This window comes from Melanotaenia boesemani, chromosome 3 (genome assembly GCF_017639745.1).
Source record: "Melanotaenia boesemani isolate fMelBoe1 chromosome 3, fMelBoe1.pri, whole genome shotgun sequence".
Classification (NCBI taxonomy): domain Eukaryota; kingdom Metazoa; phylum Chordata; class Actinopteri; order Atheriniformes; family Melanotaeniidae; genus Melanotaenia; species Melanotaenia boesemani.
The window spans coordinates 31,069,891-31,095,842 of NC_055684.1; the positions used below are offsets into that span (position 1 = coordinate 31,069,891).

The window sequence follows — 25,952 nt, forward strand, 5'->3', positions numbered from 1 at the left end:
TTATTCATCTTAAACAGCTGAACTCTTTCCTCACACATTCTCCACTCTTTTTTAAACACATACAGTAAACAGAAATTTCCACGGGAAAAATACTTTATTAATACACTTATATGATGTATATCAACATTTATAGACAAAATATGTACATCAAACATCTCTCTTTAGGTCCCAAAATATAAAATCTTAAGTACCTCTTTCTATAGAAAACTAGTCTTCTGGTAAAACTTACATTCACGTCTCCCCTCCTGACTTCTTTGACTCCAGTATTCATACATAGCACAGAGAATAAACATTTGAGATTTATCAGCTTTTCACAAGTAAAAGGCAACAGCAAGAACAAACACCGGGTTTGACTTGAGCAAAAACAGATGTTGAGTATGCAGACCAGGTCCAGCACAGTGCTACAGAATGTACACAGTTTCTGAGTACACAACATGGTCCACATCCTGCACCCCCTCCAACTCTCTGAGTGGACAGACCGCAAAGAACAGGTATCAAAAATAGAAATGTACAAGAAGTTTTTGGACAATAATTACAGAAATCCATCTGAGCTTTCTGTTTATCAATGATAAATAAAAAAAGATGTATAATTTGTTTCGGCCATGTGGCAGCTTTTCCCCTTCATCCATGATGGCTGTACCCAAACCCTTTGATGATATCCTTGTATTTCATGGTGCCAGTCATCTTAATGTCAGGTTGAAATGGGATTTTCAGTAATCTAAATGGTGAGCAAAGGACATAGGTGACAAACTTTGGGTGACTTTTTACTGCTAATTTGATGCAAAGGTCTCTAGAGTACAAGATGACATGTCATTATCACAACAGCTACAAGTGAGACTCATCAGTGTCATCCGAGTTTACAATTCAACAGCAGCATCTAAAACATTTTTTCTTTACATTCAACCAACGTGTATGTGTATGCATGTGTGCAGGGCAGGTCCAGTTTATATGATACATCTACCACTGAGCTTCGAACATTCAATCAGAATCTTGCATTCTTTGCTGTGTGGATGGATGATGCTCTCACAAGTCTCCTTTATCATTTCTGCAAGTTCTCTTGTTTCCTGTCTGACCTCCGGGCTGAGGAAAAGAGCAGATGAATGATTGTGGATTATGGAACAGCTCAGTCATGTTCTCCATCCTAAGACCGACTCTGTCTCTGCCTATTAGAACAGGAGCATAATTTTTCTTGTTCTTTTATCTCTCATTCTTTGGTTTCCAGGTTGAGTGGTGGTACCTGCTTTAGTGCCTGAAGAAGGGCAGGGGAGTCCATGGGTGTCTGGGAAATGGCTGGGGCTGGAGAGCCGCCCCTGGGTGACAACACTAGCTGAGATGGGGGTGGTATCTCGCTGGGCATGGTGGGTGAAGAGCCTCCCATGCCAGGGTAGAGCATGGGCACAGCCCCTGGGTACCAGCATTTCTCCAGCATTGGCAAGTAAGCTGCAGCAGAAGGTGGAATGAGGTAGAACGGCATGCAAAGGGGGTGTGGTGGAGGAGGTGGATGGTTGGGGGATACACTCATATAACTACCATAACCGCTAGAGGACGATGAAGCTGATGATTCTCCACTTGAGAGGAGCTCATCCTCAGAGGACTCCACGCGAGGTCGTTTGTGACGTGGTTCATCATCCTCCTGCTTGATGCTGGAGCTCTGCCTATCACCCAGTGGTCGCTTCTGCTGGCTCTCCTGGCCGTAATAATCTGGACGACCTTGGGGTGCCCCGGATTCGGTTTTCTCTAGCTCTCCGCCGTAGCCACTGTCTGTGTCTGTATCGCTGCCACTCTGCTCACTGCTCGGTGGAGCGTATGCCCGCTGGATGACAGGCACACAGTTCCTCCCATAACCCTCGTTGGGTTTAGGGGGTACGCTGGTGGGCATTTCCTTGTGAGGTTGATGCTGGCGGTAGGCAGGGATCTCCTCGGGTTGAGGGCTAAGAGGGGTGCGAGGTCGGACAGGACCCTGCAGCACCTCAGCAGCTAATTTGTGAAGGTGGCTGATGACATGTGAAGGCGTGAAGTCTCCATCAGAATCATGACTGGCTACGTACTGAAGAATCTCCTTGGCACACATGTGGAAGCCAGAGCGAAACATCTCCTCTGATTTCTCCTGACTGATGGTAGGTTGCTCTATAAAAGCAATAGAGAAAAAAAAGAAAAAGAATGAGTCAGAAATCCTGCAATTTCACAAAAACAGGTTATAGTGGATTTTTCCTTTCCATAACTACATTATCAGGTACTTATTTGCTTCCAGTACTGAATAATCCTACCAGTATGCATTAACTTGACTGCTTAGCATTCTGTCTGGCAATACCACTTTGCTCTGAAGGTGCCGTACATCTGTGTGTGTAAATATCTGCAGCTCACCAATTTGCATTCCACTCTGCAGAGCGAGGATCTTCTGCTGCTGTTGCTCCAGAAGAGAGGTGAGGGCTTTCACATGCTTGAGCGTAAGCTCTAAAACCACAGCCTTCTCCAGATGGCCCAGAGTCTAAGGAAGACATGCAGAGTCAGCACGTCCTCACCACTTATATAACTCACAGAGACTAATCTCAACAACTGCTACGTGCAAGGTCTTACTGCTGCCGCACATTTATGAGATGGCAACACAATGTCAACATCCATTAGGCAATAAAAAAACAGGAATATTCAAAAAGGTTTATAATTACATAAATGGCATCTACAATATTCAGTCTAATGGAGACATACTGTGTTAGGATATAACAGCGTGTATAAAACCCAATGAAACATAGCAGATAACATTCTCTTTGATGTGAGCGGTCGTTCACAGAGCGCTGCTGACGCATTCTAGACAGATGTAATACCTCTGAGCAGCCACTGGATGGTGCATGCTAATCATTAGTTAAATCCCATTCTCCCTCCCAGCTACAGCATGAACTTACGGTGAGTTTCAGGTGTTCGGGTAATAAATCTTTCAGCTGAGCAATGCATTCGTTTATCCGATCGCGTCTTTTCTTCTCAATAAGTCTGTGAGGCAGCTTGTAGGTGTCCTGCAAGAATAGACAAAAATGTTGCATAAATTCTTCATGATCATAGGCAGCTACACCCATAGGGTGGAATCCATGAGTTATGTCACACCAGGAATTAGGTCAACCATTTATGGGAACTACTGCCACTCTAATTCCTCCCCTGCAGATTACATGCATTGCTCTGTGATGACAAGCCAGCATTTTTTTTAATTATTACTTTCCCTTAAAAAAAACAAAAGAAAAACAACAAAAACATACCTTGCTTTCTTCTCCTCTCTTCATTCCCCGTCTAGGCTTATAAACATACATTGGGAAATCCATCCTAGGAAAAGAAAAAATAGAGAGAGAGAAAAAGAGAGAGAGAGCATACGTTTAGGGCATGAATAAGTAGTTTTTATAAGTAAGAAGTTTAGAATAGCAGTGATCCATCAAGCGCGTTTGAAGAAATCTTATTCAGAGTGCAACTTACCCCTGAACGTCTGACAGATCCGCCTGGTGTTTGGACAGAGGAGGAGGTTGCGCGCTTGGAATTCGCTCCATTATTTGTATTGTATTATTTCCAATAACGCTGTCAAAGTCAAGATATACCTCTCCAAATCACTCACAAATAAACACGTGTTTATTTACGCTCGGTGCAGCTGCAAAATAGCTTGTAGAATACAACGTTTAAGAAATGGTCAAAACGTTTACGAGTTTGGCATTTTCCCGCACTATTAGTAACATAAACGTTATCTTGGGTCTGAGAAATACTCTCAAGTTAGTTTTGTGAATTCCACGCCGTGGTCCCGCCGCAAAAGGAAGTCAACCCTCTTGGTGGCGCGTTGGGAAAGTGGGGGAGGACGAAGCGACGAGTTAAATAAACCCTGACTCTCCGCTCAGCCTGACCTACCTCAGTCACATGAGGCTCACGTGTTAAACGGCGCTGTATCCTCGCTAGAGGGACGGCCCACTTGAAACAGATAAAGCGCCTCAGTGGACAGACGTCGGCTGACGTCAGAGTGGAGGGCGGCGCGTGTCGGATCCCGTGTACCACCATGCTGAAGTGTATGGAAACAAGGCAGGCACAGGGAACGTGCTAGCAGCGACCCTGTGCAGGAGTTCAGCAGGTCCGAGTACTACGACACGCTTCTGGACAAAATTAAAACTAACATTAATAAATTACTTTCACGGTCACAGTTGTGCAACAGAAATGTAACATCAGGTTTTTGAAACATCATGAGTTACACGTCGATGAAATATGTAATAGGTTATTTATACCCCATGCAATAATAATAATAATAATAATAATAATAATAATGCCTGGTTACCTAATTAAAAATAAGTGCGGGGGAAACGACCCAGGAAAAACAGCTCCATAGTGGGGGAACCACATGCACATGGACGGTTGCGTGGAGTATGCGTGTCTATGGTCATGAGGCGGTGCAGTCTGTCACGTTGATCTCCTCATGGCCCCGGGGGCCTGCTGAGCACGCAGGGCACATCCTGGCCATCCAGCTCATCCAGCACACGGCTGCTGCACCTGTCTGCTGCTGGCAGCAAGCAAACAACACAACCCACATGATTAAAACAAAAACAACCAAACAAACTACAATTCAGGTGATTATTTCTTACAGCAAACGTCAAGATGAATTACAATTTAGAGTTTTATTGAAAATAATTTTTTTATTTTTTTTATTTTCATAGTGCAGAAAGCTCCTCAACAAGAACGACATAAGCTGAAAGGTTGTTCTGGGGGCTTGATGATCATAAAGTCAACCTCCAGGCATGCAGCAAGCCTTATTAACTCTTACCATAAATCTATTACAGGTTAATGAACTAGTAAGCTATAGACCAGTCTCTCCCTTCCAACTAGTACTGTTGGTGTAAAAATGATTTTTTATGCTATCCATCTGCAGTAAAACCTTGAATGAACACATTATTTTTCTGTTGATTGATGACATTGTGGATCAATGTCCCAATTTGGAGTTAATATGTGAAGTTGTAATTATATCAGTGTAGGATGTGGCTTTTTCATTCCAGTTTTTTGTTATTTGACTGCATATCCTTAACATTTTTTGCATTTATTCTTAACTGAAAGGCCTGATTGCAACTTAATCATGTAATTTCTTCCATCTAAGATTTGACAATATACTATTTTAAAATTCTTAACTTAAATGCACCCAGAATTCAGTCTTACAAGCCCTGTAAGAGTCATAAGGCTAAATAATTTCCATACTACATTCTTAAAATGTGAGCATTGCAAAGCAGAATTTTCTGTAGCTGGAACAGGAGCTCAGTTTTACAACTATGAAGACAAACATGTTTGGTTAGAAACTGACATTTGGCTTGCCATGGCTGGTGATTAAAGATTTATTCTGCTTTATATGTAGTTCTTTTATAGCTTTATTCACCATCTTGTGTGCAGTAACAGTGTGTGTATTGTTGTGTTATTTCAGCTAACCTGAGCTGCTGTCTCTCATGACCAGGAAACATTTCTTAAAGAGATGTTCAACATCAAGATTTTTAATTTTTTTTATATATATATTTCTGGGTTAAAAAAAAGTTTAAAAAAACACAGCATATTTTCTGACAGTAGTTATTAGAGAAGATTTTTTTTTTAACCCCAGAAGACTTCACAATGAAACTTTTGAAACATTCCTGATCAAACAGAGTTGTCATAGAAAGCTCACATCCTGCAGTGTGCCCACATCAGAGTCTTTGACTAATAGTCTTTATGTAAAAACTCCCAGAGAGCAGACTTTAAATTAAAAATGAGACAGGCTGTATCACTCAGTAATTACAAAAAGACCCCTGCACTGGACAGGTCAAAGTAATTCAGCTCTAATTAAATAATCACAACAATGACGGAAAGCCCCTCAGAGACAATTTAGGCACATGAAACACAATTAAATACTGGATGAACTGGATTTTTAAAACATCATAAATCTGTCTTCTTTATGCCAGTTCACTTGTTAAAATTTTAAGAATTACAGGGGAAAGTACAGTTGGGCCTTATATTTTTCAGCAAGAGTCAAGAGTGTTTATTGTTAATTTTACATATAGGTTTTGGACATTTATAATGGAGCCCTAAGGTGTTGAATTTGTTAAAATGATCAGGATATATGATCAAATAAATGGTTAGATTTATTACAAATTCTAAACATTTTAGTTGATAACCTCTTTGAGTGCAAAGGGATTATAAATGTATAAGATAAATCTTTAGAAAATTAATGTAAAAAGGTAGCTATTAAACTTTGAAATTCTACAAATAGCCCTGCTGTGCTGTGGTCAAATCCAAAAAGACCAAATAAAAACCTAAAAAGACTGAATAGGCATGTTTCCTCACGAAGCATGATTAAAAAATAAGCACACTTCCTCATTTGTACATTAGCCCACAGATAAAAATGCATCTTCTGGCAATTCAGAAATTTGACTTCTCTGACTTCCTTTTTAGTCTTTGCCTTTAACATGCTGAAGAATGATCCCACTCAAGAAGTCATCAAATGAGCAGTTAAAATTTTACAATATGCTTTGAAGTATTAAAATAAGCTGCAGAGTAGTGACTTAGGGAAATACCAAACCTTCATTTCCTTTAGTGTGACATTTGTTCTGGTCCTTCTCTCAACTTCTTGGCCAGAACAGATACTGTTTTCACCAAAAGATTATTTTACACACTCCTTTATTTAAATAGACTCCAAGAATGGAATGTACAATTCAGACACAAACCCTCAATTAGTAGAAAACTTCAGTTTGGTCAAGCAGCACGCTAAGTGACATCTGATAGTTCTTTTTTTGGTCACATATACATGTACACTCAAACAGTCATTCTCTTGGTAATGTTATACAATGTGAAAAAAACCAACAAACAAAAAAACCAACAGATGATTGTGTGCTACAGAAAACATCAGTGCTTAGGACTAAATGAATTAAAGAAAGATTACATAATTCAGTGCAGAGATATTAAAGTTAAATAATAAAGTCAGCAAAACATTGCTCCCAAAATCCTCAAAGTTTGGACATTTGTTTCTAATGGGACTCCATATAGTCCCTGCAACTAAACACAGCATCATACACCTAGCTTCATGGTGAAGCAATTTTAAGATTTGCTTTCTATTCCTACTACTCATTATCAAAAAGGGGTTTTAAGAGGTCAGACTAATCTATTCTTTCAAAAAGTTTAAATGTAATCACAAATCCATCTTTCTTTTTATCAAAATTGTCCTAGAACAAGGAGGACCTCATGTTTGAGATTACAATTAATTCTGAAAGTAATAACAAATGCTTTCCTTCAAGATGAAAAAAAAACAAAACAAAACAAACACTGTGTAGAATTTATAACAGGATTAGGTGCCTGTGGAAAACTACTCTCCAGAATGGTTTAGAGTTGTCTTCTTTGTATTTTAAATATCAGATAAACTACATCAAATATAAAAGCAAATATAATTCCAAAATAGATCATTCTAATGTAGACATTGCATATTGTAAAGCATTCCTATTGCTGTCAGTTGAAAATACAAAATTGAATGCTGTAGGGCTGAAACAAACCTTCAAATCAACATGTGACCTGAGTTTGCTGGTGCAACACTGAGGGTTTAAACCTCAACACAAGGACACTTGATAGGAAATCCCCCTCCGAAACAATAGCTGAACTTTGGCATGCTGTCAGAGGGGTCAAACGCAGACGGTAGTCAGGGTAGTAGTAAAGCTGAAGTCAGTGCATTCATCTTAGACTTACAAGACTGGCTTCTCAGGTCCTGAGCCACTTCATCCACACTCCACCCTTGCAGGCACATCCAAACAACACAGTATTGTTCACTTTACAAAGACACTCATTAACATGTCTGCTGAAGAAATATATTCTAAGAGTATCTGGTAAAGAATAAACTCAGGCTCTGACCTAAATACATACAAGTGCTGGACACTTTTTTTGGCAGTTTTCAGTCTAACGTGGTACACCGTGTGGGGTGCCCAGTCACTGGTGAAAGTGTAATGAAGGGTTCTCAAGCAGGCTGCTGAGGATTAATGTTCAAATGTGGGGGATGACCCAAAAGTCCGATTCGTTGCTTCTGCTTCCTCTGCTCTGTCATCTGCACAGGGAAACAAACAAAACAGTACAAAGATGACATTTTAATCAGGATTACTTCTGTAAACTCACATTATGAGCTTCCTATAATGCTTAAAGGGACTCTGTGGAGCTGTGAAGCCATTGTTGAAGAGTACTGGTAGTGATCTGAAACAGTATCTTTTTAAGGCCACTGCATATGTATGTACAACTAAGTTATCAGACTCAGAGCGTCTTCACACTGGCACTGTTTAGTCCACTTTAAGTGAACCCTGGTCCACTTCCATGGATAATGCGGTTTGTTTGTTGTAGTGTGAACACTAATTCACATTCTGGTTCGGCAGCGAACTCAGAAGCATCAGATTCTTTTGAAAACTGTAATAGGTTTTAACACCAAAGTAAAAACAGAAACCCCAAGGTGCAGAAATTTAGTGTTGCTCTGTTGTTTACTTGTGGTGAACGAGCCTGCTGAAGCGGAAGGACATCTGCTTTCTTTCCTGGTGACACAATTAGGCAGATTTTCTTCTTCTTCCTGTTTTTTTTTTTTAATTTTCTTCTTGGTTAGTGGTCATTCAAGGGAATAGCACCCCTTGTGAGGAGCTGTGAATGTGAGAGACTGTCCACGAGGTTTGAGCCGCTTGAGTAAAGGTAAAAGAAAGTAAATAAAAGTGCAATGAGTCCCCTGGACAATCCTGGTGTGAATGCTCCCTAAAATGCTGTCAGAACCAAGGGATGTGCACATTAACAAGTCTGCATCAGGAGATTGGAGAGGTGGTGGTGGAATAAGTCAATAGATTTTCCAGGTGAGCCAAGTTTGATACATTATGTGTTTTCACTTTTTTCTTTTGAGCATAGAAGTCCCGGTCTCTTTACTAGGTTACATTTGAGAAAAAAATAAGAGTGAAATTTAGATCTAGAAATGACATGATCCTTTCAAAGCATTGGTAAGTAATGAAAATGGCATATTTGTGGCTTCAAAACCTAAACAAGGAAAGAAAGAAAGAAACAAATGTTTGGCTGTGGTGACAGGGCCGGTATGTGTGGTGCTGTTTCTGTTGAGATTTTTTAAACAATGCTTTCACAGATGTAACCTATGCAGGATATGAAATAAATAAAATTAATAAAAATTATAAATCAAGGTTATATCATTAAAGTACATCATTTAACTGGGAAACCTCAAAATGATCTGAGTGTCCTTTTGACATGTTCAACCTCCCTCCCTGGCAACACGGCTACTTGATAGCAGCCACAGTACTGGATGGAAACCAAAAGAAAAAACATAAATTAAGGGTTGCATGATACAACACAAGCAATTGATACTGGAAGTACCTGCTCCTTGAGCTCAGTCAGCTGTCCAGACAGGTTGGCCACCAGTTTCATGGTTGACTCTAGCTTCTCCTGTAGGTTCCTGATTTCATTCTGCTCCCCCTCCGCATCACTGCTCACCAGTGACATGGCACGCATCCGAGGAAACCAGTCCAGGTTATGCTCCTGTGGATAACCAAGCACATCAGGGCTATTTAATATATGCAATAAGTTAATGAGACAGTTCATTCTAGCATTAAAAAGAAAAAACAGGCAACATAAAATTAATCCTTTATCAAGCAAAGAGCCATATTCGGTCACTTCATTTGAGATACAAAAGGCCTACACATACTACTCTTTGAAACAATAAAACCACACAGAGTTCTCCCCGCCAATCATCAAAGATCAGGCTACGCCCCAGATATTTAACTGAGATTAGCTTTCACCATAAAAATGAGAACAAACATTTACATCTGACCATTTACTACTTTACCAAGTTTTAAAGTCTTCTTGTAATATCCACTAATATCACAATGAAATGTTTTATTGTTGAATTTAATAAGGTTTAAATGTAAAAATGAAATGTAAAATTTCCAACTTTTTCAAAAAGTGCCCAATAAAGGGCTAAACTTAGGCAATCAAGCAGAGAGATGAACAGTTTCACATGTTTACATATTAAAATATTAACAGTGGAGCGTGACCTCCGTTTGAGCCCACATTTCACATGAAAATGCAAGAGAAATGACCAACAAGTCCTTATCAAGCCTTGATCAGTTTTAGGGTTAGACATGGCTTATGTACTGCATTGTTTCACTGACTTCCTTGTTAAATGGGCATAACTGGCATGTCTGTTAGTTAAGGTTGGAAAAGAGGAACAGGTTAGTGCTGTGGTGTGTTTGTGCACTTGTTTTTACTGATTGAGAGGGACAAAAATCTGACTGCACACCAACTAATGGGGACTTCTTGTTGAAAAAAAAAAAAAAAAGAACAGTAGTTTTTTTTCCCATGGTTACAAAATGTTTTTTTTTTTAGGTTGAGACTCAATTTTAGGTTCATGATTAAATTAGGTTATGAATAGGTTTAGGGTCAGGGGAATGTATTGCGTCAATGGAGAGTCCCCAGGGCCAATACAAGCCAGATTTGTGTGTGCAGGTGTGTGTGTGTGTGTGTGTGTGTGTGAGAAGGAAACAAGCTGGTACATGTTTACATGTGTGACTCAGTCGCATACACGAATGAAAAAAATGCTTAACCACAGATACCAAAAACGTGACACAAACAGAAATGTTAATAATGCTGCTCTTTCACATAGTATAAATAAATAAATAGTATAAATTAACAGCCATGAAACTCAAAAGAAGAGATACAATGATGAAAACACCTCTGTAACCTTGTGGAGCACACATTTCTCCCAAAACAATGCATACTCATCATATATTAAACCTTTTTACAAGGGCTTACATTGCAAGATAGAGACAATAGCTGCACCTTTAAGGGGTTTTTCATGCTTTCTGTTTACCTTGATCATCTCAGCCACGTAGCTTTCAGGACCGGTGTACTCTGTAGAATCTTTAACTTTTACCAACACAATGAAGAACAGGTAGTGCCACATATTGTGCTCCTCTTTGATGTGCTCTTCAAAAGTCACGGTCTTGTTGTCAAACTTGTCACGCTCCAGACCTGTAACAGGGCATCAACACTGTTTACAGTATGGATTTGCATAGACAGGTGATAGCATTTAATCTATTCGTTTCTATCCAACACAGTCACATTTAGGTTTGTGCCTTATTTACAGAGTAATGAAATAGGCACTTAAGTGAAGTGTGTGTGTCTTTTTTTTTTTGTAAAGATAATGCCACAGTTTGTTTAAAATATATAGCTAATCTTATGAAGTTATCCATTAACTTTATACAATGTGCGGAGTAAACTTAGCCTAAATCTTATCAGTGTTTGTGACCACCTTTTGCCTTTAAAACAGCATCAGGCTTGTTTGGTTGCAGGTTCTCAATATGCACGTGGGGCTGTTTCAAATATCTCAAAGTACACTTTTACCCTCCGATTGTCTTATATCCCAGATTGACACAATACTGAGGAGCAAGACATCAGCTGTAGGATTTGTTTTGTCCTCTTTTTTTTAAATATATCTAAGATGGTTTGTTGTGACTGAAGTCATCATTTTACTAGCACTGCATTCAATGGCAAATTTGCAGAAGTACTGATGAAAAAACAGACAGGAAGATGAGAAAATATTGGCAACAAAAGCAGACAATATAAAGCAGGGTTGACACAACAAACAACTATTAAGGCAGCACTGAAACGAGTAACAGCAGCATATTTAGTCTAGATTTTTTTAAATATATTGTTTTTAAATATGAGATGCAAATCAATACTAAATATGTTCATATGATATTATGAAAAATGAGCGCATTGCTCTCGACATCAACAAGTGATATTAAAGTTTAAAAGAATACTCCATCATTTAATGGAGCCTATGTGATCCTCATTTAAAATGAACGATGGGGGGGCTAGGGGATAGGTCTTGAATATTTTTACATGCTTTAATGATCAAAAAGCAAGATATTTTTCCCATACCCTATGTTGTTGCAGCTAGGCCTTCTGTGTAAACTTCTTAATTTTAACCTCTGTCATTTAGGACCTTCATCCCAAAAAAGCCCAATCTGCTCCGATTGGTCAGCTGACTGGTCGTAAATATTGTAGTACAATAGAGCCTTTGTTGATATGTAGCAAAGGCCTTTTTCATACATTGATTGCCCCTTATCAGCATTAAAAGATGTCCTTATAAAACTAATGCTATTGCCCTTTGGCAATACAAACATGCCACACAAAGAGAGCTCTGCGCTGCATCAGTGTGCGCCAACAAACAGCAAGCATGCTTCAGCTGTGTGACAACAGCAAAGTTGGTTAGAGCAGCATGTTCACCATTTTCCTTTGCTGGTTTAGAAGCCCAGCAGCAGTGGATCAACTTCAACTTACTGATGACATCTAGAACATCTATCTGCAACAAAGGTACATCAGTCCTGGCTTTAAAGTAAAGCGTGAAAAGAGCTAAAGTAAGTAGTGTACAGGATGTTTTCAAGTGTGTTATATATGAAGAGAGGAAATGCCTGGATGACAAAAAAAGATGTATTAAGCAGTTCGGCACCTCTCCTTCCTTTGGTGTAAACTTCAGTCTTTAGGAGATATTCTACATGCAGAAATCTAAATTATAACACATTAGGTAAATGATAAAAATATTCAAATATCTTTAAAAAAAAACCTCTAAAGATGAGGGTTTTCCTTTACTGAGGATGTTTCTTTTATATTTCTATTTTTGTTTCACAATTTACAGTTAGGTTTAGGACTGAGTAGTCTCCAAAATAGACTATTAATTCACAAATTTTCTTATGATGTCCTGCAAAATTTGTCACTTTGTGTTATTCTGAATTCTTTGCATCTATATGACAAAGAAAACAATTCTGCTGGTTTAAAAAGTTCCTTTTGGCATCGAGAACAATTATGCATTCTGTTAAAAGTGGCCTAATATAAACAGGCAGAAGCTGTCTAAATAAAAAAAAGTGAGAATTTAGCCAGTTCTCAGTTATTACAAGTGGTACAATAAAGTAATTTGTGTGTAATGACTCGAGGAACAACAAACTCTTTGAAAACAACTATTGTTTCTTAACCTTTTCGACAGAAGATGGAAGAGAGCACAAAACACAATTTCAGTTGCAGGAAATTTGTGACGTAAATCAATCAATGGCCCCCATGAGATCTACAAACTGATGCAAGAGACACTGAAAGGGCAATCATTGCCTTATAAAACCAAGGTAAACCACGTCAGGCCACTCAATTCTTGTGGAGATCGGATCCTAATCTGTGCATCTCCGGTTCTCTTGTGGTCCCTCTAGAAACCATAGAGACAGCAGCTCCCCTTGTGTCCTGGCCTTATTTAACATGAGTGAATCAGAGCTGATGGCTGGCTGCTTGACATAATTCTGTTCTGGTTCCATATGCTTACCACTTGTCCTCGCTGGCTGACCCAACACACCCATGCTCGTACACGTGCTCACGTACAGCATGTAATGCAGGACTCATATTCATCAGAATGTGGATTGACATTCTGTGCAGCATGTACTTATTTAGATAAATACACATGTTTTGTACATATAAGGACATGCACATGTTCATACACAAAGGGGGAATCTGCAGATTTGTACAAAAACATATGGTAAGGAAATTAGGTGTGTGCATGTGAGTGCATGAGTGAGTAGGAGAAACTGTGTGTGAGACAGACATGAATATGGAGGCGAGCAGAGCAATGGCAGGAAGCCCGCATGACTCAGCCTTCTGTGGAACGACAGCAAAGTGAAAAAGGGGGAGGAAGAGACGAGGGGAACTGCAACAAACTACACTCACTTTTATAGACGCACTTACCAGAAACCACAAATACACTAGAAAATCTCATCTTCTGGGAGGGGAATTTGGGAATTAAAGGAGTGACTTTAAACAGATGGGGAAAGAGGTCTAATGGTGGACAGTATTTCTAATACAAAGTCCTTCAAACAAGAAAAGAATGCCATCCCAGCCATACATGGTGCCATTATGAATGTTATGTCACTTCCACATTTTCCACGATTTGATCATTTACACACACATATACATATATTTATATATATATATGCTAAAGTAGCAGCTATAGCTACAAAACGCAAATGTCTGTTTGCAACATTATATTCTGAGTGGACCCTGAACCATGCCAGAACCCTTTGAGACAGGAATCAAAACAAAGCATTTCTTCCAAAAGAGATTCTACAGCAGTGTATAGCATGAAAATATAAAAAAAAGTTTGAGGGTTAAAGGTATTTCTAGTTGACCCCATGACAAAATTCTGAACTCTAAATAAGCATTATAGAAAGTCTAATGGATGAGCTGAGCAGTCTTACCACAAATAAAGCAAGTAGTCTTGAGAATTTCTTCTTTCTTCTGTTTTTCACTTCTCAGGTCAGCAAAGGTATCAATGATTACACCAAAGATTAGGTTGAGGACAATGATGATGACTATGAAGAAGAACAGCAGGTCGTAAATCACTCTGGCTGCAAACAGTGGCTCCTGGGTAGGATACAGAAACACAGGGTTGTACAACATGTACATCTTAAAAATGGACATGAACTCGTTTACTTTATTTAGACAGAAATTTAAAGACTAGGAACAATGAAAAAGATTGTCCTATTTAACCCTAAATGCAGGGCTTCACATGTTAGGAATGATGTTTTGGGTTTAAAATGAGGTTAACCTTGTCCCTCAAGGATGTTAATGGAAACAAGGCCACGGTTTAAGCTGCCAGATGCTAAAGTAATAGAGACGACAGAAAGCGGATCAACGTGATACAGCTTGTCTTGATACTTCAGTCTGATTCATTTATTCATGTCATATTTTTACTCAACGCTTCCAAATGTAATGAGCTGAAGCCCCACCATGGATGCATTGAACTATCCTGCGGTGGTGAGCAGCCTAAAGCAGTCACACCCACTCGTGTGTAGCACAAGCTTGCCTTTAAGAAACACAGTGAGGCACTGGATCAACCATTTCATTACTACTTTCTGTTTGATTTTTCAGAAACCTTAGCAGGCAGCAAGACATTGTGAATGTGAGGCAGACATTGACATCCTCTTTTGACGTCACTTGCGGTTTAGCCTGAATTCAGTAGAAGTCTATTTTAAGACTTCATTCTCACACAAGGCGGAGGCAGTGCAGCTGTAAGGAAATGTTGCGATATCTCCATGCTTTTGAAATCATAACAAGTTCAGTGACTATGAGCTCACGGCCAGCTGACATGACCTGCACTGCAGCAGCAAGTGCTACACCCGCTCAAGCCTTTCACACGCATATTAACGGGCCTAATCACACAGTGTGTACCTCCTTAGAAGGCTTACGAAGAACGTCCCCCACACCACCTCCACTCCTCAAGCCGTGACTCAGCACAGTAACAATACACATAAGTAAAGAGTCACAAGTCCGTTCCATGTCGTCCTCCTCATCGTCACTCCCAAAATCTGAAGAAGCAGAAAGAATAACTAGTAAAACACTCAAACGTAATGCAGAATTGAATGATAAACAGGATAATTACAATATTGTTATATCACTGCTTCAGGAACACCAGCTGAGATTGTTTCAGAAATATTTTATGGCAGCCTTATGCTTAAAGTTTGATTAAGTGACAAACTAGTACAGTGTTTGCTATATATTCAATGAGAGGGTACTAAGCTAAAGTTTTTATTTTAACAACTTCTCTTTTGCACTTTTCTATTCCATGTTTGTGCATGTTAGCACCATTAATTCTGGACAATCTGAGGTTTAAACATGAAATAAAGTTGAGAAATTGAACATTTTTGTCGATTTGGGTCACACCTTGTCATTAAGGGGTGATGGTGGGTCTCAAAGCCAGACCAGTTGAGAGCCACTGTGTTATTTCAAGAATCATCTATTGGAAAATCACTACAATGAGTAACAGGCTTTAGCTGACAACCAGTTATTTAACTTTTAACTATTTAATTATGTTGCTTTAGTCTGTCTCAAAAGAATCAAAGTATGGGGCATGCATCAAGCAAACAAAAAAACTAAGGCCACAACAGAAACTTCTAACATGGGGTTGAATGTTCTTAGATTGGGTTGTTTACAGTGAAAATAAAAGCATTTTCACACACTCAACACAAGAAAAACTCTAGATTAAACTCAAGGAAAAGGTTTCAATTTGCTAAGAAGAAAGATTTCACTCTGGAATGATAGAAGAAGATAATGTGATGTGATGAGACCAGATTTGTCTCGTTCTAGTAATTAAGGTTTAGGAAAACATAGGCGGTACTATCCGGAGTTTCTTCAGTTACTCAGGTCCAGGTTCAACAACTAACTGTATACACATATGACCATATTACATTTTTTTTCTGATGTCACTGAAATATTCCATGATAACCTCAGGATCCATCAGACTCAAAAGAGGGAAAAGGTGGTAGAGCATGAGACCATTTTTACAGACAGATAACCTGAAATGTATCTATATTATACTTGTGGTGTTTATTTCTTATAATAAACAATACAAGGTGAGTAATGCCTTTGTTTTCATGAATTTTAGTTGGTTAATTGCTTTTCAGTGGTATGTAGTTTTCTAATCACACTTGAAATGTTTTTTTTCTTTTTTCAAAAACATCCTTGACCCACTTGCACCACACAATATCAGTTGTTTACATGTTTTCTTTCAGTGTGACCACTGTTAGTCAAAGCAGAAATGTGTTTGTTTAGTTGGAATGTGAGAAGCTAGATGGATAAAAACTTAATTGGAGAGTTTTTAGGGCATTTTAAAATAGTCAGAAGCAAGTCTTATATCATTTTAACACCTCTGGCACAATGAAATGAGAGAGCTCATATTGTGTTTGTTTATCCTGACTAAATTACTTAAATTTAATTTGGCTCAAGGGTGAGTAATTTAAATTGTCTATCCTTAAAGTAGACACAGAATAATGCAGAAGTAGGTCAGATATTTTCTGATTTTAACTCTAAACAACTGTTTTAGCTGTTTTAGTCCCAATGGCACCAAACAGTCTGACTGGAGGGGAAGTCCTCTGGAATTTCACCTTTTTTGGGAACATAACCATAAATTGATGTCACATGCGGGGGTCGATGAGGTCGCATGTGAGTAACTTGGGTCAAATGGTAGTCATGTGATGCTTAACTGAATCACATGCGCCTAAGTGTGAACTCAATGTGAAATGCAGAACATTAGAAAACACTGCAGTATTTTGAAAAAAATATCCCACAAAGTTGCTTTCATTAACTGTGGTCTGAGAAGTCCGTTTTTTTCACACAATTACTGCAACTTTTTTATGTGTCCCTTATGATGCAACTTCCTTTTATTAGTTATTTCTCTTTTCTGTATAAAATTTTTCAACACCACAGTCAGAGAACAAGGAACATCAAAATCAAACCTGTACTTGATCTTCATGTTTGCACACATATATATTTACATAAAATTATATTTTATCCTATGGTCATTTCCAGTGGTGCTTAATGGTCTCCTTACGGTTTCTGTAACACTATGCAAACACCTAATTGCAACATATACTGAGCTTGTAGTAATGAATATTTAATACATTTAAATCTGATTGAATTTAATACAAGAAATTCTCATAATAGTATTTAACATCTAAAATCATTCACAGAACAATGGAATACATCCATGTTCTTTTATTCTATACAGTTACCTTCCTCCAGTGCGGTCTTGCTGCAGTTCTTGTCAATCCCTCCGTGACAAATTCCTGCAGACATAAACTCCCCAGTCAGACTGGTTCCACTTTCTAAAAAGTAATGAAAGGATAATGTGTACGTTTTCTGGTCGTTTTGAAATGCAGATCTTGTTAGGTTTAAGGCTACTTAGAAAACCAGGAAACTGATTGCAGTCTATACTCACTCTGGGTTGTATTGGGGATATGGTCCACCTCCAAGATGAAGTCGTCCTTGAAGAAGATATAGCCAACGATGGAGAACAGGTAGACCAAAATGAGAGCGAGCACAGCCGTCAGCAATATAGAGCGTCCATTACGAGTCACGCTCTTGATTACATTCAGCAAGGTCTCTTCTCGATATACCAGGTCAAACAGCTACGGAGATAGAACACATGTTACAAATGTGTGTTTGCTGATTTGGACTATTTTTGCACAAATTGTTAATAATAACATTTTGTAATACACCTGCAAATGCTGAGACACATGAATGAAAAACACCTCCAAAATGTCAAATGTCAACCAACATCAGCACAAAGCACTTGATATAACATCTCACCATCAACAACAGCAGCAACCTTATCACACCACCAAGAAACCAACCTCAGGCTTCGTAGGAGGGTATGACCTTGACTGCACCATGATGAAAGGCTTAGATTACATTCAAAAAGGGGATTTTATGCATGCATGACTGCATTCCTGCCATTTCCTCCCTAATGACCACTATAATTTTTTCCTCACTCACCTCTGGCTCAGTTCCAGTGGAACTAAAATTGTCTGCTGTCACTACCATCCTCAAGAAACCTGGTCTAAGCCTTGATGACATGGTTAATTTCCATCCTCACTCTAACCTACCTTTCCTGTTGAAAATTCTAGAACGTGTTCTCTTCTCCCAACACCGAGCCCATCTCCTCTCCAATGACCTTTTCAAACAGTTTTAGTCTTAAATACTGTGCAAAAACTCAATAGAAACTGCCCTCCTTAAAGTAATAAATGACACATTTCTTTTTGCTGACTCTGGACACCTGACTATCCTCACTCTTTTGGATTTCTCTGCAGCATTCATACCATTAATAATTCCATCCTCCTCTCCTGTCTGGAATCCTCAATAAACATCACTGGTACTTAAATCTTATCTCATAAATTGTAAACATTTTGTCCACGTCAACAATTGCTCATCATCTATAGCACCCCTTTCCCATGGTGTCATCCAGGTTTCTGTGCTCGGTACTCTACCTTTTATACTTCATTTGCTCCTCTTAGGACACATCATCCATCACCATAGTCTCCAATTTCACTGCTACACTGATGACATTAGACTCTATATATCTACTAAATCCATAACCCCCTCAACTCATTCCATATTTACCAGCTACGCTGATGACATTCAACTCTACATCTACTAATTCCATTCCATATTTACCAGCTGTCTGACTGAAATCAAATCCTACCTACCAACTACCAGCTACCTCAAACTCAACTGGGATAAAAGAGACATGATTATTTTTGGCCCTAAATCCATCACCAAAACCACAGAGAACATCTGTTTTCATATTGATAACTCCTCCTTGCCTTCATCCCCTTACATTTGCAACTTTTAATATTATCCTCGACAGTAACTTTTCCTTTGAGCAACACATTAACCAAATCACCAGAACAGCATTCTTCTACCTGAAGCGCATCTTCCCTATTCATCCATCTCTTCCCTTTTCTGCATCATCCATAATTTTTCACATCTAGATTCATCTACTGCAATAGCATCCTGTACGGCTCATCACACAAAGTTTTAAACAAGTTTCAATTCATTAAAAACTCTGCTGCTTGTTTCCTCACTCACACCTCTTCCCATGACCAAATTACCCCAGTCCTCAAAAGACCCCACTGACTTCCAGTTCCACAACAAATTCAATACAAAATCATCTTCCTCACATTCAAAGCCCTCAATAACCTCACTCCCTTTTTGACTGACCTCCTTTATCCCATATACCATCACGTGATCTCCGCTCCTCTGATACTAACCTTCCTTCTGTTCCCTTCATGACCAAGTACAGAACCTGGGGGGACTGAGCTTTCTCAATTGTTGTCCCTATTCTCTGGAACTCATTCTCTAAAGACATCTGTGATTGCTCTGACCTGACACTGTGCAAAAAAACCCCATCTTTTCAGTGTTGCCTTTTACGATTTTAATGCTCTTAAATGATTTTATATAAGGTGATATCCTAAGAATTTTAATGTTTTTGATTTTGTTAATTGGTGTTTTGAATATATTGCATTTTTCAGTCTTGTTCTTCTGTTGTAGAGTGTCTGAGTGTCCTGAAAAGTGCTCTATAAAAAATGTATTACTATTATTATGGTTGTTCTCATAATCTTCTATTTTCTGTGTCTGTATAGGTGAAGAGGAGAATGCTAAATTTCTAGCATGTGCATAAATGCTAAATTTCTAGCATGTGCATTAACAATATATAGTCTGTGAGTGTTTTTCTCACCAACAGGCTGTAGAAAAAGACGTGACCAAACACCCCGAGACAGCAGATAATGAGGTAGAAGAGGTGATAGAGGAACTCAAAGTCCAACACCATGGCTTTATAGCCTCGTGTGAAGGTTCCTCGGTTTCCAACAAAACTTATCAGGAAGATGATTTTATTACAAACCTGGAAGATAAAGGACAAAACTCATTAATAATTAGAATGCAGGCTCATTAATCATTAAATATATCTAGGATAGAAAACAAAAATCAACAATGCTGTGAACTCTAAAGCTGACAGAGGCTGTGTTAAAAGCAGTATATTAGGGTTAAAAGTAAATGAGGACACAGTTAAACAGAAATGCATAACCGGAGACTTTATTTCTTTCAAATATGAAACCTGGTTTCCTGAATTAGGGTGGCAAGGGATCAAGAAAATTCTGATTAAGACAGCAAGAGCATTAGTCTTCAGATATGTTCTCGGCCATATCTACTTTATGTCTAACAAGATTTCTTTCTGTGTTTATGTGCCTGACACACATTTCAGGCAGGGAAATTATCTCTGAGAGAAATGGGGAAGCATGAAAGGAAAGGTCATCCGTGCACTGATTTTATCCCAGACAGTGAAAATGTAGTCTGATCAAAACTGAAACTCACATTTAAATAAAGTTAATTGTGCAACTGAAATTTGGCCTATTAAAAGAATCCTCACATGTGTAAAACAGAAACTGGTTAAAAATGTGAAGGGGAAATCTGACCAGAGTATAAACTAGATTTTAAAGTAACCAGGTTACTGCAGCCCATGGTAACATGTTCTCTGGTTTCTTGCCTTAACCTAATTTCTCTCAATGCCCTGCTTTTGTCTGGACATGTAAACAAAGCAAGTGTACAGAGACATGATCATGTTTTTACTTTGTGTGTTTGTGTGAACATATGTTTGCTCAAGAGGCCATCTTGAAAATCTGTTGGGCGGTGTCTACCTTTCTAGGGTCCAGTGACGCATTTCACACTACGTAGTTCAGCCAGGCCCTGCCAGGGAGAACTGCAGCAACCGGGGCAACACCACAGGCAGGTGGTGCACCGACATGCCAAGTGGGCATGAGTGTAAAAGTTAATAGGAGAAGTGGAACTGGTGGGGTGAAGGTTTCTCTGTACTTAAAAGTGCATACTAATGACTATAAACCCAGACAAAGTCATTTTCTCACATATTAAGAGGAAATATCAAATGGCTCACCCAAAGTGAAAACAAATTTTCCTCAGTAAGATTCTTGCCATGTAAGTTGTTTTTACTTAATTTGCTGAAGTTGTGAGAATTTATTTGAATGGACTAATAAGAATGGGAACAACTGCTCAACACATATTTCAGTTGGAGATATCTCCGAACACCACTGTTGGTAATTTGAACTAACCCCAAAGCTTGCTCACTCACATTGAAAGCACCCAGAAGGAAGAGGGTGGGCTCCAGGCCCACAGAAAAAATGAGACGGAGAATAGTGACAATGACCAGAGCAGTAATGCCCAGTGGCTGGGGCATGATGACAACCATGACCAGTGTTGCAAAAACTCCCATCCACAGCAGAGCAGAGAGATGGGGATCCAACATTCCTGCGGAAAACAAATGCACACAGAAAACAAGGAAACTAAGTATGCAATACACAGGCAAGCTAGAAGGGATGAATATGATATGAATAAAAATATGATAGAACTATGACACTGAATTTAAAGATTTTGAAAATGTCCGCATTGTAAAATGAACCTATGGAAGACAAACAATGCACTGAGAGGATGTCCGTGAAGTTTGCATCTTGCTCAGATTTTTAACAGGCTCCTTCTAATATCTCCTCGTTATGTAGACTTTGAACTCAAAGAAAGCCAGTTGCATAACACCCAAAAATGTATGACACAGTTTTAGTGCGAGCAAGTGTGTATGTGTGCACACTAAGCTTTAGTGAGAGCCAACCTGATACCCCTCTTGATCCTGAGGTAAATCCAGGATTAGTGTCCTAGTCAAGTGTTTCATGTGGCCATGGGTCAATCAAACTAAAATCTTCAGCCAGGTTGGACCTTTCTAAATGCAAGGCCACACTTAACTTGCAGCCAACATAAGTGATCTCTATGTCTGTACTCTATTAGCACAAATCATAGATCAGCCATAAATTGAGAGAGAACAAGGACAACAGGGCAGGACTGCAAAGTTTTTAAAAAAGAAACACACATAGCCATGCAGACAATAGTGGGAGTGCTGCAGTTAAGGGAGTCCTCCTTTCCTTGCACACTTGCCTCTCTTGGTCTCCTTCCCTGTCTCTTGTTCTCTTTTTTTCAATCCCTGCGGAGATCACATGACAGGTGCCACTTACATAACAGCCTCTAAAAATACCTCAACTGAAAGATTCATGAGGAATGAGCAGGGAGCAACATGCAGCTCCAGTTAGGTTGGAGACTAAAAGAGAGGTGCTTACGTGCACTTACAAACTCTTCACCTAACTCAGGATTCAGTTTAATGTGCAGGTGGATAATATGTCCACAAAAATTAACAGTTGACAAAGCTGCAAACACAAACATTTTGAGCTTTTTTATTTTGAGTCATGTGTCATGAGTTTTTCATGCTAAGTGAAGTTTTCATCAAAAGGCAGTCATTCATGCAGGAAAAAACACACTGACCTAGATCTCCTGCTCTTATAACCTTCATTCTAAAGCCCAGGCAAAGGAGGGAGGAGAGCACAGTGGGTGTGTGTCTGTGTGTGTGTGTGAGAGAGAGACAGAGGTCAAAAGCCATAAAAGTGCTTGTTTAAGCAAGTCAAAGGTATGTTGAAATCTCACGTGATGATGTCTTGCAGACAGACTGAGTTCCAGAGTGCAGATGGGATACAATCACACTTTATTCATCTTGTGCAGTAATTTCGTTTTCTTTTTTATGTAAAAGATACAGCAAGAGTATTTGTTTTGATTTTAGACTGTAGCAGATTTTGCACTGTTATATTTTAAATTGTTATCAAACTGTAAATCAATGCCAAAATTTGTGAATATTTGCATTGGCTTACAGGTTAATTATGAAATACGAGATAGAAGTCCTAGCAAAAATGTAAATGCGTAAACATATATATATATATATATATATATATATATATATATATATATATATATATTTATATATATATATATATATATAAAACCGGGTTATGTTATTCGTGATAGAGAGGTTATTTACGTCATGAGTAAATTTGAAAAACCCCACAGCCCCCTCCTCCAGATGCAGATTAGCGGGTCTTCGCCTAGTAGGCGTAGAAAACCACGCCCACCAACGCATATGAAGGGATGTGAACTTATCTGGTGTAAATTTGCTAGTTTCAGACTTCTATTTTTTTTTTTTACAGAGTTTCTGATTAAGTATTCCTGCAATGGGATGGATTTGTGCTTTTGATGGGTGTAAAAATAACATCTGCCTTTATTCTTAACCTGCTGATGCTCATCTGGGGACAGACAGCAGCTCAAGTTGTAGCAGCGGCAACTTGCAGCAGCACTTCCTGCAGCTGCCACAACCTGCCGCGAGTCTCCACAGCTTTCCAGAGCTGCTGGAGCTGTTGACAGGCCAGCATAACAGACTGATACAGTTCAGAACCACTTTGTTCATGTGTAGCTGAGGAGATTCAGGAGGGAAATGTCTTCCACCTCAAAGACCGCTCTGTGGCGTAGGTGCTTAGTGAATCTCGCTGTACATCTTGCCAGTGAGCTGAGCTGCTGTATGTCAATCATTTCTGCCTGTGTATCCCAACCCGCTCTCTCCACTCCCTGCTCACCCCAAACCTCCTACCCCAACCCTTGCAGTTTCTGGCATTTTTCAAATTCAGCAGTGGGTGGAGTTACACAAAAAGTAGGGGGCGTAGTTACACTTTAAGGCTGTGTCCGAATGTCCACCCTACTCCCTAACCCCTTGTTTACTACATAAGGCTGCACTATATAGCACACTACATAGTGCACTCATTCTTTTGGCGATTCGGACATGAAGCTGTCTATTTTTTTCTAACCGCAAACCATGCAACTACCAGCTGTCACCATGGCAACCACAACTCAAGATGTCATTCCAAATCTAACCCAAAGTTGTGTGTAAATATTTTTATTTTTATTCCTTATGCTGTATTTTATTCTTTGTTGCATATCTATTCAATAAAAAAGTTTTTTCACCTCCTTGCGCCATGTTGAGCTTCTCCCCCCAAAGCATTGTGGTCTATATTGACCTGTCTAGTGACCATCGATGCTCACTACTTTTCAAGATGCATTGTGGGTAATTTTAAGTGCCCTACTTTTTTTTTCTCTGGACATTCGGACACCCCTACAAAATTGCGTGACCCCTATATAGGGCACTATGTAGGGAGTAGGGTGCCCATTCGCACACAGCCCCAGTCGAGGTCTGATGTGTGCATCGCTCTAATCGCTGTAGTGGAAATGGTGCACAGACAAGCGTTCCACCCTGTTGTGATCGAATGCGTTAGCTTTTTTGTAATTAATTAATTGTAATTAATGTGTTAAAGTTAAAGAAAAAATATCCAAAAAGTGAGAGAAAACCAAAAAATCGACATGGGATGTAGGTGAGCTAGCAATGATTTGTTCTTTTGGGATCATTAAAGTTAGCTTGAGTTTTGATATGTTTGAGTGTGTGTGTATAAAGAAATCAAGGGGATGAACAAAGTAGGCCCTTTGGTGACCTGGATATATGACATGTACAACATAGGTCAGTACAGGCTCTGTTTACAGCAAACCGTACTGCCATGTGTATTGTGGTGTTCAAATACTGGAGGGGCTAATGTGAGCTGAAACTCATGAAAGCTGTGAGTATCTCATGAAGGAAGATAACAGGCTTCTCAAATCCTGTTCTTAATCCTGATCAGGTGATTAGGAGTCAGTAGATCAGAACACAGTGGCAAAAAGAGATCAGTAGGTCAATGCTGCCTCCCAGTAGAAGGATTGAGAGTCAGCTCTTTAAATTTTACCTCTGTGGGTGGCAGCAAAGTAGTACCTTATCCCAGAAAGTGATGTAAATGCTAATGGAGTGAAGTTTCAACTTTCTGGTTGCATACTTGGACTTTGCTGCTGTAAGTTTACAAAATATGCACACATCTGTTACATTCAAGTTGGTACAAGTTGAAAAATGAAGCCTTGTAGCACATGAGCAAGCCGCTGTCTTTGTTTTGCATCGTACAGAGCCTAACCTTTATCTGAACTTTTGTTTCTACAGAAATCTGATTGTTAGATCAAATACCACAGAGTGAAACTGCAACGCTACAGCACACAAGCATCAACAATTTCCTATAAAAATGTATCGTTCATATGCATATAAAAACACATCCTCGTCAAAATGTAGATGATCTACTTGACAATAAAACCTATAAAATAATTCTTCATTTGTAAATTTCGGACAAACTGGAAATGCAACTGAAAGTTTCACACTAACACAAGCAACAGGATGTGAGCCCAATCCATGTGAGTCTAGTTTTAAAGCGTTGTCTCATGTGACTGACCTTCGTGCACCCCCTCCAGTGGATAGAAGAGGCAGACTAGCAGATTCATGAGCAGAGCCAGTTTAAAGGAGACGTTGCTCCACACTGACATGTTTCTGGAACACCAGTAAAGAACTGGCTGAGCTGGAGAAGAGAGAGGAAACCAATCATTTTAGTCAGATCAATTTCTTTTATTATTTAGGGTTTATTTAATTATGATATACAAAAATGCCAAGTTCCAAAAGCTAAAAGGGAAGATGGGGGATTACTTGTTTTGTAAATTATCCAAACATTCAAGACATCTTTCAAGACATTAAATTACACAAGCCAAAGAAAAGTAGAACATAAAAAGTTTACTAAAAACTGGCAGGAAACGTCAGAAAAAAATGA

At 39.0% G+C, this 25,952-nt stretch overlaps 2 protein-coding genes across 5 annotated transcripts in view; both read right to left on the reverse strand.

The window, feature by feature from the left end:
* Positions 1-75: 75 nt before the first annotated feature.
* On the reverse strand, positions 76-3,882 carry LOC121636816 (class E basic helix-loop-helix protein 40-like). The gene is made up of 5 exons (XM_041980633.1): positions 3,457-3,882; positions 3,246-3,309; positions 2,901-3,008; positions 2,365-2,488; positions 76-2,127 (listed from the first exon to the last, which is right to left on the reverse strand). Exons 1-5 carry the CDS (start codon positions 3,525-3,527, stop codon positions 1,205-1,207), a joined length of 1,290 nt encoding a protein of 429 aa, XP_041836567.1. The 5' UTR covers positions 3,528-3,882; the 3' UTR covers positions 76-1,204.
* A 3,624-nt stretch (positions 3,883-7,506) lies between these two features.
* Positions 7,507-25,952, reverse strand: part of LOC121637502 (inositol 1,4,5-trisphosphate receptor type 1) — an 80,237-nt gene continuing 61,791 nt past the window's right edge. For all 4 annotated transcript variants that reach the window (XM_041981702.1, XM_041981701.1, XM_041981700.1 and 1 more), the window contains 10 exons: positions 25,584-25,706; positions 21,497-21,672; positions 20,090-20,254; positions 17,792-17,981; positions 17,586-17,678; positions 15,247-15,383; positions 14,274-14,439; positions 10,850-11,010; positions 9,358-9,519; positions 7,507-8,053 (listed from right to left, as the gene is read on the reverse strand). In XM_041981702.1, coding sequence (XP_041837636.1) covers positions 7,967-8,053; positions 9,358-9,519; positions 10,850-11,010; positions 14,274-14,439; positions 15,247-15,383; positions 17,586-17,678; positions 17,792-17,981; positions 20,090-20,254; positions 21,497-21,672; positions 25,584-25,706 — 1,460 coding nt within the window. In that variant the 3' untranslated portion in view covers positions 7,507-7,966. The remainder of the gene's footprint in view (positions 8,054-9,357; positions 9,520-10,849; positions 11,011-14,273; positions 14,440-15,246; positions 15,384-17,585; positions 17,679-17,791; positions 17,982-20,089; positions 20,255-21,496; positions 21,673-25,583; positions 25,707-25,952) is intronic.

Excerpts from the sequence above, each read along its gene's own strand:
- LOC121636816 (XM_041980633.1), bottom strand. The coding sequence starts at position 3,527 with ATGGAGCGAATTCCAAGCGCGCAACCTCCTCCTCTGTCCAAACACCAG. Across the intron at positions 3,009-3,245 it reads AGAGAGGAGAAGAAAGCAAG|GACACCTACAAGCTGCCTCA; the intron begins GTATGTTTTTGT and ends CTATTCTTGCAG. Across the intron at positions 2,489-2,900 it reads CCGAACACCTGAAACTCACC|ACTCTGGGCCATCTGGAGAA; the intron begins GTAAGTTCATGC and ends TGTCTTCCTTAG.